General features: G+C 33.1%; 2 protein-coding genes across 2 annotated transcripts; both read right to left on the bottom strand.

The window, feature by feature from the left end:
- Positions 1 to 1,865: 1,865 nt before the first annotated feature.
- On the bottom strand, positions 1,866 to 7,468 carry LOC110694741. The gene is made up of 2 exons (XM_021871919.1): positions 7,146 to 7,468; positions 1,866 to 2,351 (listed from the first exon to the last, which is right to left on the bottom strand). The coding sequence occupies exons 1-2, from the start codon at positions 7,381 to 7,383 to the stop codon at positions 2,110 to 2,112; spliced, it is 480 nt and encodes a 159-aa protein (XP_021727611.1). The 5' UTR covers positions 7,384 to 7,468; the 3' UTR covers positions 1,866 to 2,109.
- A 2,696-nt stretch (positions 7,469 to 10,164) lies between these two features.
- Positions 10,165 to 11,266, bottom strand: LOC110694731. Its single transcript, XM_021871907.1, has 2 exons — positions 10,686 to 11,266; positions 10,165 to 10,612 (listed from the first exon to the last, which is right to left on the bottom strand). Exons 1-2 carry the CDS (start codon positions 11,103 to 11,105, stop codon positions 10,352 to 10,354), a joined length of 681 nt encoding a protein of 226 aa, XP_021727599.1. The 5' UTR covers positions 11,106 to 11,266; the 3' UTR covers positions 10,165 to 10,351.
- Between the last annotated feature and the right edge of the window lie 3,199 nt (positions 11,267 to 14,465).

The raw sequence follows: 14,465 nt of genomic DNA, 5'->3' as shown, positions 1-14,465 counted from the left end.
CATGAAAAATCATTAGAAGACTATACGGTCAGTATACTACTATACTCTATACTCAATCTCAAATATCAAATATCAGTACTTAAAATTCAATAGGTCATATAACTATAATTTATTATGATATAGTATGAATTATTTTTCTCAACAAATGTATTATGTTTTTTTCCACTGTTAATTTGTTATGTATTATTTTTATTATGTGTTATTGTGTTAGCACTTAGCACTTGATTAGTTGGTTGTTATTTTTATTAAAAATTTGTAGTAGAATTTAATCCCTTTGGCTAATTATTTGAACTTTATTATAAATTTATTAATATTTGACATTTTTAGGAAAAAAATGCCGTCTCATCATAACTCGCTAAACAAACCGCACCAAACCGCATTATTACGGTTTGGTTTGATTTGGTTTCAATACTAATATGGTTTGGTTTGGTTTGGAAAATTGACCAAACCGTATTTTACGGTTTGGCTTGGTTTAGACTCAAACCACACCAAACCAGACCATGTTCACCCCTAATAAGCACCCTTAGTAATAATATTAGTTGCTTTAAAATTTTTCTAAAGTATTAGTATTGTTAGTCATTAGTTAATTATCATTTTTCTTCAATAAAGTGATAACATAACAATAATGCTTATTAAATAATTGGTATTAGTATTGCTCAACTCATGCTCGTTAAGGTTAATAGTTTGAGTCGAGACAACTCAAGTCGAGTTTTGACCAAGTGTTGTCCAAGTCGACCTCGAGTCGCTCAACTCGATTAGCATCTCCAATGAAAATATTAGTTGTTTTACAAAAATTTTAAAGTGTCATTAATGTTAGTCATTAATTACAATTCTAAGGTAAAGTATTATCATATAATTACATTCTTATTACACAACCATCATCTAAACAATAAAATGTATAAAATTTTGATAAATAATTTAAATTTAATTTGATTAGTTATCCCAAAAGTTTTGGTAATAAATTTTGGATGGTAATGTCAGTCATAAAGGTATTTATGTACCATCCAAAATAACAACAACAATAATAATAAAAAATTTCTTAAAAAAAAAAAACTAATAATAACTAATTAAGCTTATAGACGAACAAACATGAAAAATAAAATTGGGCTTGGCATTATAAACATCGTATAAAAATTACTTTGGAATTTGAATATCTCTACTCTGTATTATATACCTAGACTTGATTAAATTTGTCTTGATTTAGCATCGAATCAATTATAAGATCAATTAAAATTGAATAAACTATTACAATATTTACCTTGCTAATTTGCATTAATTCATCATAGTATGATTGGCAATAGACTTGTAAAAATTCTAAGGGTTCCTAGTTCATGTCTTTTACATAATTGGTACAACTTATGATGACAGTACAAGCATGAATATGGAAATAGGTAGAAATCATTTTAGGCCTTTGTTTTAGATGTACATTATTTTCTTTGAAAAAAAGTACTTGCATGAGTTTTGGGTAGTTTGGAGCTACTTTTGATCGCGGGAGGATAAAAAAGAAGAGTAGCTTGGTCTTTATATAATCAATGTTGGCAAGAAGCCAACAGTCATAATTGAGGTGTCCTCACAAGTTGCAGAAACAAATGAGACTAGCAAGCTTGGAACACAAACAGGCTACACAAGATATCAGAACTGAAGAAAAAGGAATGGACATATCCCAATTAACTTCTTGTTAGCGAGTTTATGGATGATTATTCAATTAAGCAGCGAAATAACAATTAACTCGGAAGACAAGATGTTTAGTAATAGAAGCATGGTGCCGTGGTGTGGAAATGGAAGGAAGATATGATGACTTACAGCATAAATCTAAATATAAACTGGACTGCTACATTGTTAGGAGCAGAAATGAACACCATATATCAAAATTCAGGTGGTCTCTGGATATAATAGATATCATCAAACATGAAACATACCAAAACTACAATAGCTTGTATTTGTGTGAAGCGACTTCTTGCATGTATACATGGCTAATTAGAATGCAATCCTGTAATGTTATTGTTCCCCTTCGTTGTAATTTACAATAGAAAGCTCTAACAGATAATTTTTATACACGAGTCAAAATTTTCGTAACAAGTTTTCTGATTGTAACTACAAGCAGGTTCTTCAACCACTAAGTTCTTCATCAGACTCTGTGAGATCCTTATCTGAATCTGACTGCGTGAGATCTTCATTAGATTGAAACTGATGACCCTCATCTTGTTGGGTCTTTGATCGAAATTCCTCCATTAATTCATCATCTGTGTCATCATGTTTACTGCATAACTTCCTAGCTAGTATACCTTCAAAAATGGAAGGAAGAACTTCCATGTCACCTTTCAAGTACCTGTCAATTATGTGCTTCAGCTCTGCACATAGATATGCGTTAAGAGGATGATTATAAGATACGTAAACACTAATCTTCAAAACATCAAAGTTAAGTTTCATAATCCAATTAGCTGCACAGGAGTTAGTGAGAGCTAGAGAGATATATACTTGATAGTAGATACCAGATTATTGAATGATAAGAAAATCAACATCAGTATGAAGCTTTATGGTCCATCATAGCCTCACACTATTCTACAGTAGTCAAAACTTAAAATGAGAATTGGTAAAAGATAGGGTATTGAACATGGTAAAGATAATTGTTTCATTTATACCAATTGAAGGACCTGAATAACACATAATACTTTTTAGTTGCAACACTAACTTTGTAAAGATACAACACATTAACTGCAAAATTACAGTATTTGAAAACTTCTTTACTTTAAAATACCAATAGTATCCTAAATTGCTAATATATCAGATTGGTTCTGTCCTACCTCATCATTTATCCAATTATCCCTTACAGGCTTACACCAATCACCACTAGTCTTGTCAGCACCATCAACACCCCCCCTCCAACCCTCCCCGAGCATCCAATTACTTCTCTCTCCACTGTAATCCTTTCATCCATAAGTTAGGACTAAACTAGATCGCCAAATACTAACAGCTCTAGGTGTCCTCACCACAGTTACTAGGATAAATAGGAAGAGGAAGAATCACATATCCCCTTCCCAAAACCAGTGACGAACAAGTGTGGGCATTTATTGATCAACTTCTGGCAAATAGCAATTCTAGATAACAAACTCCAGCAATCCATGAGCACATTTTGGAAGATTAAAGATAAGCATATTTAATTGTCTATTGCTAGCCAAATGAGATGTTCAGATTGGAAGTCTGGGGAGGATTGTAGTGTCCGGGCGGTTGATGGTAGAAGTTGGGTGGTGTTGCTTGATGCCTGTGGTAGGAGGGAGTGATTGGTTCACGTAAGGGGTGTGGAGGGGTGGCATGGAAGTCAGAGAAGAGGGTATGTGGGCAATTGATAAGCCTTTCTACTTTCTCAGTTATTGAACGTGGTTTCCATTCCTTTTGTTACAATTAAATAAAAACATTGGAAGTAATACACATAATACTATGCTCAAATATCTAAAAACTATAGATATAGTCATCTAAAAATTATTGATGAAGTGATTTAAGACTGGGAGTACAAAATTATCACACAAAAGGTTAAGCTATTACTTAGCCTACATAAAGACAAACATGTTGCAATTACAAAAGTTGTTCATTAGCTTTTTATAAATTAAAATATATACTTTGTTGATTTGTTGGGGCTTTTAAAGATTGAACTTGACTATAAAGTCATATTCTTTTGTACTAAATTCAAACACTAAGTGAATTAAAAATTTAGAAAATACAATAAATCCAAAAGATTAGATCTAATTCTCAATTTCCCATCAAGTTTATTCCATATCTTGTATCATAAAAAGTATGAAATTTTCATTCCATATTTCCCTAATATGGGTTCTAAATACATTGCATTTTTACTTGATATATACTTCCTCTGTTTTTTTAGTTAAACACCTTTCTATTATCACGCTTGCTAATGCATGTTTTTGACCCTTAATAACTTCAACTATCAACATTGGCAAAGTTATAAAAAGTGGATATTAATAAAATATATATAGACGATTCAAACAATATCTCATAATGATTATATTTTATCGAACCTATAAGTCACAAAAGCGAGTCAAAGTGTAGTTTGTGAATAGTGTAAATGTCAAGCGGTGTCAACTAAAAAAACGGAGGAAGTATATAATTTATACTCAATTACCGACTCACTTATATATTTATAGATATGTGTTCTTTATCATACTATACAAAAAAAACTAAACTAGATTTGTTTCAGCGTTTAATTCAATAATATATGCAGATCATCTTACAACATAGGTGTTCAAGCACAAACTTATTGCATCATAATAAATAACCATAATTTATATCATGATTTAATTTGTAGAATTTTTTGAGCTTAGAATATAAAATAGAAATGACTATGATTTATCATTACCAAAAGCCACCCATTTTCAATTCCTTAGGAATCTTTCACTCAAATTAAATATACTTTACGGATAATGTCTACGTTTATGATAGAATTTAAACGTATGCAAAAGCTTAATATCTAAATATGATAAAATAAATTTACATTATCATATATTACAAATAATTAATTACCTTCCAAATTGTACAACATTTTGGTGGAATATTTATTAATAACTATATACTAAAAGACATACCATCAATGACACGTGTCATCTCTGGGTGTGTCCTTTGTTTAATTTTTTTTTCTTAGAAAAAAATATTTGAATTAGATTTCTAATGAGATTAAAAATGAATTAATTAAGATGTAAATAGCTTTAATGATAGCAAAATAATTACAACAAGAATTTATGTATCAAATCAATTATAACAAGAGTGTTTTTTTCAACGTATCTTCTCTACTTTCTATACTGGATTTAGCCTACAATACTAATGATACCTCTCAAATAATATATTTCTTAATTTAAAAAAAAAATTAATTAACAAGAAGTAAATGCGAATATTTACCCAAATAAAAGGTCTCTCAAATAATAATGAAATGTGTTCCATTCAATTTTAATTTCATTCTAATGTTTTTATCAAACAAAATAGTATGTGCATGTTCAAACAATTTTTATGTAAAAAATACAAATACTCTTTTAATGGTAATTTTAACTTAAAAAACAATAGATTCAATAATTAATTTTAATTATATGCTAAAAGCGAAACCTAAAATGTCATCTCCTGGTTAACAATTTCCCTGTCAAAAAAATCATTTTTTTATTTCTTAGACAATATTTATTATTATGTAATACTCGTATTATTTTCCATAATTATATTTCATTAATGTATTCAAAAAAACATTACAGAGTATTCTTTTATTTAATACTGATTCTCTCTTTTTTTTTCTTATGATATAATTTTCTTTTTATATTGTCATTAATAAATTTTCATTTATTTTGCAATTAGATTTTTTTATAATTAAATTTAGCGTTAAACTAATGAAAAATAGTGAATATAACCGTTCATGGCACGGGACTTAACCTAGTATTTCTAATCTGTGAGACCTTATGTCTTTCACTCTAACCTTTGCGAGTACTTCTAATTTTGTAGTATAGCTTATATTTATAGTGGAATATATTGGTTCTTTATTCCACTATTCTTGCACATGTTAGTTCGAGATTTTTCTACTTACAATTAGATTTATATTCTCTACATTTTTCTACTGAGATTTTTCCATGCACTAAAAATTCCAAATTATTCTTTATTATTCTAGACAATTATCGACACTTAATTTTTCTAGATTACCATATTTCAATTGTAACCATTTCCTAATAATTGTTTTGCATAACACATAAGCAATGCAATTTGTTGTATACATGTATACAGGCTAATATCTCCATTTTCTATTCAAATTACCGAAAGCAAAAGGAAACTCACATTCGAGCACAGTACCTCTACACAACTAAATATATTTTAGTATAGAAATAACTAACATCATCTTTCAGAAACAAACTTACTAGTGTTACTACTTTCGAGACACCAACTTCTAGTTTTACATACATAACAAATGTAGGAAAAGGTAATAACCACTAACATATGTAGTAAACTAGTATAGCCTTACATTAATTTCCGAAGTTCAATTTAACTTCAACAGCATCACTTTCAAGATCTTAAAACATTATTAAGAAGTTTCAATGTAACAAACCACAATACATCCACAAGTTAAAAACTTTCAAGAATATTAACAAATTATAGATTCAACAAAACATATTTAACATCAACAAAACTTATTTTACACATCTATACTAATATTTACTAACAGGACAACATAAAGGAAATTTGGAGTGCCACAAGTCATTTTTGTTTTCCAATTTTTTTTTTGTAATATATGTAATTTTATCCTAGTGTTCAATTTATTTCCAAATGACACTTCATTCCACTTAAATTTATTCACTAACAATTAGTTTCTTCTTTCAAAATTTATACGAAAATAACTTTTATAAGATAATTCTTAAATCATCCCTTCACAAAAAAACATCTCATCAAAAGTTTAACTCGTGAACGGAGTAAATACCAGTTAGTATTAAAAATAATACTATTTGCATTCAGAAACATGAACTTCAATTCAATCAGAATCAAAAGTATTTAACTAATTAAAATTGAAAGTATCAAAAATGAACCAGTAGACAGGTAATGCGATGAAAGAAAGGAAATTAATAAATTTATTTATTTAAGCATCAAATTTATGTTTTGAAAACTATAACACTTCTCATTTACAGGAGCAGAGAGAGTTCACCATACGAAGCAACAATAAATACTGTACAAATTAGAAAATTATACTGTATGTAACAAATTTGAACTTCAAAATGCAAATTAAACTTCAAATAGAAGTTGAATGTGCAAGATTATTTATATACCCTTGAGTCCTTGACACGTTCATCGGAATTGATAAAGGCCGACTATAACACAACGCCTCCAAAAGCAAATTTTTAGAAAATTAATGAACAACAAAATTCTTACCAAAACAACAATAAAATGAAACACAATCACGTAATTAGAACTCAATCATCCATGGTACTCAATTACATGAATAATGTCACTATATAATACTTGGTAAACATAAAGTTATGGTATAAGATTGTTCCTTCTCTTCTAGGAATCCAATAAACATAAAATGAACAAATTCAACTTCAATTGATTTTCAATAATTTTAAAAAAATAAAAAATAAAAATACAAGATAATAAAACGAAAAGTTGAGAATCACCTTGAGTAGTGATATCGGTGGGTAAATCGTCAATAGAAGAAGATTCTGGAATATCATTACTGCTTTGGACCTCAGAAGATTTAGAGTGGGAAGAAGACTGAGATGAGGAATATTGACGCAAGAATGCAGAAAAAGAGGAAAGAGAAAATAAAGGTGAAATTTGAGGTTTACAAATTGGTTTGGGAATGGAGTTTAATCGGATAGTACTGAGTCTACGGAGGAGAAGCAGTCTATTCATGGCAGCTTTCGTTGAGACTTTCTTTTGGTGGGCTTCGATTGTTTCGCTGGAAACAAGTACAAATTTTGAGTGAGTTTGGAGTCGAAATTAGCCAATTTAAATCATACCATGCCCCAATTTATCTCTTTGATTAAGTGCTTGTTTGTTGTTTGATTGTGGTGGAAATTATTTGAATATTTTAGGGTTATTTCACCAAATGGCAGTGAGTACTTACAAAATTCACCAAAAGGTATCAAAGTTTTCAAAATTCACCAAATGTCACTGACAAACAATACAATGACACCTCGTGCCACTAATAGCATACGGACGTTAGTTTTCTATTAATGCAATTCTAATTTCACCAATGCCATTACTTTGGAAAATTATTTCAACAAATGTCATTACTTTTTAAAATTAATACACAATAATTATTTATTTTAATGAATAAAAATAATACTTGTTTTCAATTCTTACTGTTCGGGTAAGGTTTTGGGGTCATTTTGATCCTTTATGGGAACAAATTAAACTCGAAATTGGGAAAAAAACGTAAATACCCCGTTTTGCATTTTTTTCTGTAGAAAAATTATGATATCGACATACAAAACGGGGCATATATGTTATTTTTTAGTCAATTCCGAGCTTAATTTGTTTTCATAAAAGATCAAAATGACCCTCAAAACCTTACCCGATCAATTTTGATGCTTAAAAAATAACGACACGCTAATCGAAATATTTTTCAACACACGAAACGGGGCATTTACGTTATTTTTTTGTCAATTCTGGGCTTAATTTGTACCCATAAAGGTTAAAATGAGCCAAAAAACCTAACCCGATCAATTTTGATGGTTAAAAATAACGACACGCTAATCGAAATATTTTTCAACACACAAAACGGAGCATTTACGTTATTTTTTGTCAATTCCAAGCTTAATTTGTTCCCATAAAGTTTCAAAATGACCCCCAAAAATATATTCGAGCAATTTTTCCACAAAAATGAACTAATCATATTATGACACGTGCCAAGATTTAATCTTAATGACTAACAGAGTTAATAGCCGTTAGTCATTAATGGCATTTGGTGAATTTTATAAAAACTCGATGGCATTTGGTGAATTTTGAAAACCTTGATGGCATTTGGTGAATTTTGTAAGTACTCAGTGACATTTGGTGAAATAGCCGAATATTTTATCATGATAATTCATAATCTATTACGGAGTATAATCAATGAGAACTAAATTAGTCTCGTGCGATGCACGATTCAAACAAATAATTAATTAAATAAAATATTTTAAATTTTTTCATTTTCTTACATTAATATATTTTAAATTTGTTCATTTTCTTACATCAAATTTTTTTAAAAAAAAAATCCCAAAATTAATAATACATTCATCAAATTGTTTTTAAAAACATATAGAGCTTATAGAAAAATTAAATGATGAAATACTTACACTAATAATAATAATAAATATAGCTGATCAAAATTTTAATTAAATAAAATAAAATTTATAAAATAATGTCACCATGTATAATTTTGGGGAAATTTTCATTTTTACCACCTTCAAATAATGACTTTGTCGAATTTACCACCTCCAAAAAAAAACATTTACTTTACCACCTCATAAAAAAATTAAACATCAGTTTTACCACCTCATCTGAGCTCAAGTGACGGAAAACGCTTGTGGGGCCCAGCATAACGGCTAGTTTTTGATTTTTTTTCCCAAATTTCTCTCGATTTCCCTTTTATTTAAACCTAGTTCTTCATTTGTACACCAAATTCTTGCAGATTGGTGATTAATTTTTGCGATTTTCTTCACAAATCAGTATTTTTGGGCAACCTTAACAATCCCAAACCCTCTAATTATCAAACAATCAATTGAACTCCTCGACAACAAGCATCAAAAATGTAAGCCATTGTCGTTAATTCTCTAGCAATTTTCGTGATTTCTGTTGTAATTTTTTGGCAATTCGTTGCGTGATTATGTTGCATTTGCTAAGAGTAATTGAAATTGGGCGTTTTGTGAGGTCAATTAAACCCCAATTTCAATTAAAATACTTAGGGTTCATGTAAGATTAAATTAGATTGGGGGTTTTTGTTATGTGAATTGGCTACTGAAATTAGGGTTATATTATGGTGATTGTGTTCAAATACAATTAATTTCATTCTTGTTCTTACTGAATTTCAGAAGGGAATGTCTTCAGTTAGCATGTCACCCTCAAAGGAGAAAAAATGCTAATGTGGAGTTCCAATGTCTAGGCTGACTGCTTGGACTAGGGAGAACCCTGGACGCAAGTTTAGGACCTGCAAATTCTATGTTCCTGTGACTGAGTCAAGGGGGTGTAAAGCTTTTGAGTGGGTGGATCAACCAGATGGAACACCTTGGCACACAGAGGTGATTAACAACTTGCTGCTGGACAAGAAACTAATGAAGGGAGAGCTGAATGACATGAAGAGGGAAGTTGATGATGTTAGTGGACAAAGGAGGTGCTTGCTCAATGAGATTGACAGCTTGAAGATGAAATGCAAAGCTCTTAGCTTAGACAGGAAGAAGATGATCAAGGAAGTGCATGGCAGCAATGCAACAACAAAGAAAATGCTCACAGTACATGCTATTGTTGTGTTTTGTTGTTTTGGTTTGGTACTGGCTATGTATTTTAGATCTTAGGTTCATTTAGGAATGCTTAGAAACAAAAAAAATCCCCAACTTATGTTGTGTTTAGTTGAATTATTATGTGTCGATGTTGGGATGACATTTCTTGTACTACTTTTAACTAAATCAATGAGAAATTGAACTTTTTGGTAGAAACATATCACATTTCGTATTAGTACTTGCAACACAATGTTTTTAATTGTTTTACATTGGCTGAGACAAAAGTTAAGGCACCTTTGTGCAAAATCATTGTTCAACTACCAAATATACTGCCTACTATACACATGTGTAGTTAATAAACTTGGCTGTCTATTACAAAATACTAATGAGTAGACCTAGGGTCACAGTTGATTGAGATCCTTGTCCTTCTTGCTTGTCATTACATGAAGCTTGGACCTGGTCTGTATTTTGACTTTGGGAGGAGTAGTTGTTGGCACTCTTGTGGGCTGACTCAGGCTCCTGTTGCTCCTGGTAACATGCTGAGTTGGCAAAGGCTCTGTTCTTGTTGCAGGCTGGCTTGACACAGCAGTTGCAGGTGCAGCATTACTTGACCCAGCCTGTGCTGTTGTTGGAGGCTGATATTGTGGCAACTTCAGTGCAGCCTGCAATCATAGTATAACAAGACTCAGAAACAAAGCCACTAAATACACTCAAGTCACAAAATATACAAAATACATGTCTTGCTGCTTTCTCTTCACTTTTCTTTCTCTGTTCCTTAAGCCAAGGAGTCTGCATCTGTGGCCTCCCACCCTTTGGATTTGTTGCAGGTGGGTTAGGCTGTTCTGGTGCTGCTTCAGCCTTGCATGTTTTGGCAAAGTGGCCAAATCCACCACAGTTCTTGCATTGTTTCTTCACCTTTGGCTTCTTGCCCTCAGGTGTTGCAGAAGTGCCCTCCCCTGGTTCAAGCTTTCTCTTTTTTGCCTTAGGTCTTCCTGGCTGCACTTTCAGCATAGGTGGCAAAGGCTGTCTGAGCTTGACCTTTTCCCAATTCTTAGGGCCAGGCATTGGCTGTATTGGGTTCTCATATGCAGCCAAGTATGTCACCCTATAGTAATGTGGGTGCACATACAACTCAGGATCATCCCTTTTGTCCATTATGCAAGCAAATGCATGGACACAAGGTATTCCTGTCAACTCCCATCTATAACAAGTGCATTTTCTCTCTTGTAGATCCACAATGCACTGATCATCCTTGTATTTCACCTCATAAATTTCATCCCTTGAAGCTGTAACCTCACATGTCCTGGCATACTTCTCCAACCCATCAAAGACTTTGTTGACAATTGGGGTTAGTAAACCTTCCCAAGACTTTGCTGCCTCCCATTTGTCATTACTCCTCTTCATCATATATCTTCTAAGCCATTCCATTTGAGTTAGAATAGGCTTGTCTCTGGCATCTCTAATCACTGCATTAAATGTCTCACACATGTTGTTTAACAACATGTTAGACTTGCAGTTTGTAGAGAAAGCATGCCTTGACCAGTGCTGGGGGTCAATGTTTGACAGCCACTGGTATGCTTCTTCATCCAAAAAATTGATACTTTCCATAGCAACTTCAAACTCAAACTGATACAACCACACACATGACAACCATTCAACACAACATAGACACATGGCATACAGTTTTCACAAAATAGAAAGACATGCAAATATGTGCAAAACTAAATGTTCCTAGCATACATTATAGTTCACCATAAAACTGACATAAAAGAACCTAAATAGAAGCTTACCAGAGTGCTTGCCCTAGCAGCAGCCCAGAACAATTCCTTGAAAGTTGCACCATGAAATTTCAGTTTGAAATTTGACCAAATATGCCTCACACAAAATCTGAGCTCAACTTTATGGGCCACATCTGCAAATGCTTCTATGAGACCCTACACACAAGGCAAAACTAACAAGTTAGTGTACAGAAAATTCAAATAAAGCAAAGTAATTTAAACACAAACACAACCCACTTACTTTCTGTCTGTCAGACATAAAAGTCAAGCCATCTCCTTGGTCATACACACAAAGTGCCTTGAGCAAGCTCTCCAGAAACCAGCACCAGCTGTCCTTGTTCTCAATCTCTGCAGTTGCCCAAGCAATTGGGAAGATGGCATTATTGCCATCTTTTCCAACTGCAACCAAGATCTGCCCAGGGTATGCCCCTTTTAGATGGCACCCATCCACCCCAATTACTGGTCTGCAACCAGAAATGAATCCATCCCTAAGTGCAGCTAAGCACACAAACATCCTCATAAAAATTGGTCTTTCAATTTGATTAATATCATCCACCACCACATTACACTCACTCCCTGGGTTCCATTTTAGCAGTGCCTTCCCATAGTCCCAAACCTTTGAGTATTGCTCTGATGAAGAGCCATATATTATAAGCTTTGCCCTGCTTCTAGCCAACCAAGCCTTGGAATATGTAATTTTGATCCCCAAGTCATTCAAGGCCCTGTCCTGAATCTGTTTAATCTTCCATCTGGGGTTGCCCCTGAACTCCTCCAAGTACTTGTCAGCAAGGAACTCTGCTGTCACCTTGTTGTTCATTTTACTCCTAACACACCTATGCTTCAGCCTTAGTGTCTTAATTTTCCAAGCCTCTTATTTCACAAGCCTTGTTGCATAAAACTTGAACCTACACCTAACACCCTTACTACATGTACACTTCACTATCCTACAACTGTTCTTGTTATACACACACTTGCATTTCCTTTTGCAATATGCTGTTAGCCTCTTTGAATCATTGTGAAGAAGGTAATACTCATACCTATTTTCAATTGCATGTTATCTCAAAGCTTTTCTCATTGTTTGCACATCACTGAACCTTTGACCAACTACAAATTTGATAGCCCTTTCAAAGTCTGTCTCAGGGTTAAACCAAGTAACACTACCCTGATCATCATCTGAATCACCTTCCACACTCTTTAGCTCATCAGAATCACAAGCTGCCTCCTCTTCAACCCTCACTTCAATTTTCTGTAGATTTCTTTCTATGTCAAACCCTGTGTCCTCATCATCACTTTGATCCCCTCCTTCAGTAACTCCCCTCAAACTGCCTTTCACCTCACTGTTAATATGGTCTACATTTTTCTTCAACCACTGTTCATCATCATTAGAGTATAAGTCCTCCTCTCCCTCATCAACTTCTAACTCAAAATCACTCAACTCAGAATCAGAAGACTCTGTATCACCATCCTCATCAGTAAACACATCACTGTCATCACTTAAGCTCCTCACTCTTTCTTTTATTTTTCTCACTAAATTAGCAAAATTTCCAGTCTCATCCCCAACCTTAGCCTTACCCTTATCTGCAGCAGTGAGTTTACCCTTCCCTTTATGTGTATTAGCATTCACTTTCTCTGCCCTAGGAAGCCTCTCCTCGGCCTCTCTGTCATGTATAACAATGCCTTTTAACCTAGGGCTTCTCCTAAATGGCTCTTCTTCAGTGGGCTTACTAAGTTCTGGGCTGGGTTTATATACTTTAGGCCCACCAAACCTCTTTTTCAGTTCCTTCCTTTGTGCAGGGGTTAGCTCATTCCCAGCTATACATTTGAAGGGTGTTTTGTTAGTCCCTTCAATTGGCTCATGACTGGTAACATACATCTCACATGCCCCCTCTTTGTTCACAGACTCTAGGAAACCATTCACCTCACCATCAACAAGCTCCCTTTTACCATTCACCCAAGACTTGCCCTTTTGTTTATACCAGCAACTAAACCCCCTAGGAACCTTCACATTCACATACACAAACCCATGTATAGCTGCTTGCCTCAAAAAGTGTACATCTATCTTATTTTTTTCCACTTTTCTCATCCAATAAACCCACCCACCATCCCAAGTTAACACCCTCCTATTTTTACCAGCTAAAGAAGGTATAAAGGCACCCCCTACTGTAATTTTTAAGTCCACTGTGTCCATTTTGTAACAACACCAACAAAAGCACACACAACAATAACCAATTTCAGTAATTACAGTAAACAACAACAACCAATTCACCAATTACAGCAAGTAAAAGCAATTCACATTGACTATGCACTAAATTAACAGTAAACAAGTAAATCTAATTAACTAATTATTTAACAAATGCACACTCTAATTCAGTCAAAGATTCGCATAATTAGGGTTTATAATACTTTAATTCACAGATTCCCAAAAAAGGCATACTTTACCCCAATTGACAACCATAAATCCAACGAAATGTACTAATAAAGGGTTTAAAGTACCTCTTGTAGTTAGGAATCTCGATTTCTGTCAGCAAATTACCAAGCTTTTGGTCCCCTCACCCTGTGGAAGATGACAAGAGAAGCTGATGTGTTGCAATTTTGTGGTTCTAGCTCGATTTCAACCACCCAAATTGATCTAGGGTTTCAGTTTTTACAGAGAGAAAGAGAAAAATCAAAGGAGAGAGAAGCAGTTACAGTGAGAATCAAGAAAAATCAAAGGAGAGAGAGACGAAAATTGATGAGG

The sequence above is a fragment of the Chenopodium quinoa genome, unplaced genomic scaffold (genome assembly GCF_001683475.1).
Source record: "Chenopodium quinoa cultivar QQ74 unplaced genomic scaffold, ASM168347v1, whole genome shotgun sequence".
Lineage (NCBI taxonomy): Eukaryota > Viridiplantae > Streptophyta > Magnoliopsida > Caryophyllales > Amaranthaceae > Chenopodium > Chenopodium quinoa.
This window is presented reverse-complemented; position numbering and strand designations above follow the sequence as displayed.

Bases quoted from the DNA above. Each gene is read 5' to 3' on its own strand.
- LOC110694741 (XM_021871919.1), bottom strand. From the start codon at position 7,383: ATGAATAGACTGCTTCTCCTCCGTAGACTCAGTACTATCCGATTAAAC. The intron at 2,352-7,145 runs GTGATTCTCAAC...ATCTATGTGCAG, and splicing joins CACCGATATCACTACTCAAG to AGCTGAAGCACATAATTGAC.
- LOC110694731 (XM_021871907.1), bottom strand. From the start codon at position 11,105: ATGGACAAAAGGGATGATCCTGAGTTGTATGTGCACCCACATTACTAT. The intron at 10,613-10,685 runs GTATTTTGTATA...CTATGATTGCAG, and splicing joins AAGAGAAAGCAGCAAGACAT to GCTGCACTGAAGTTGCCACA.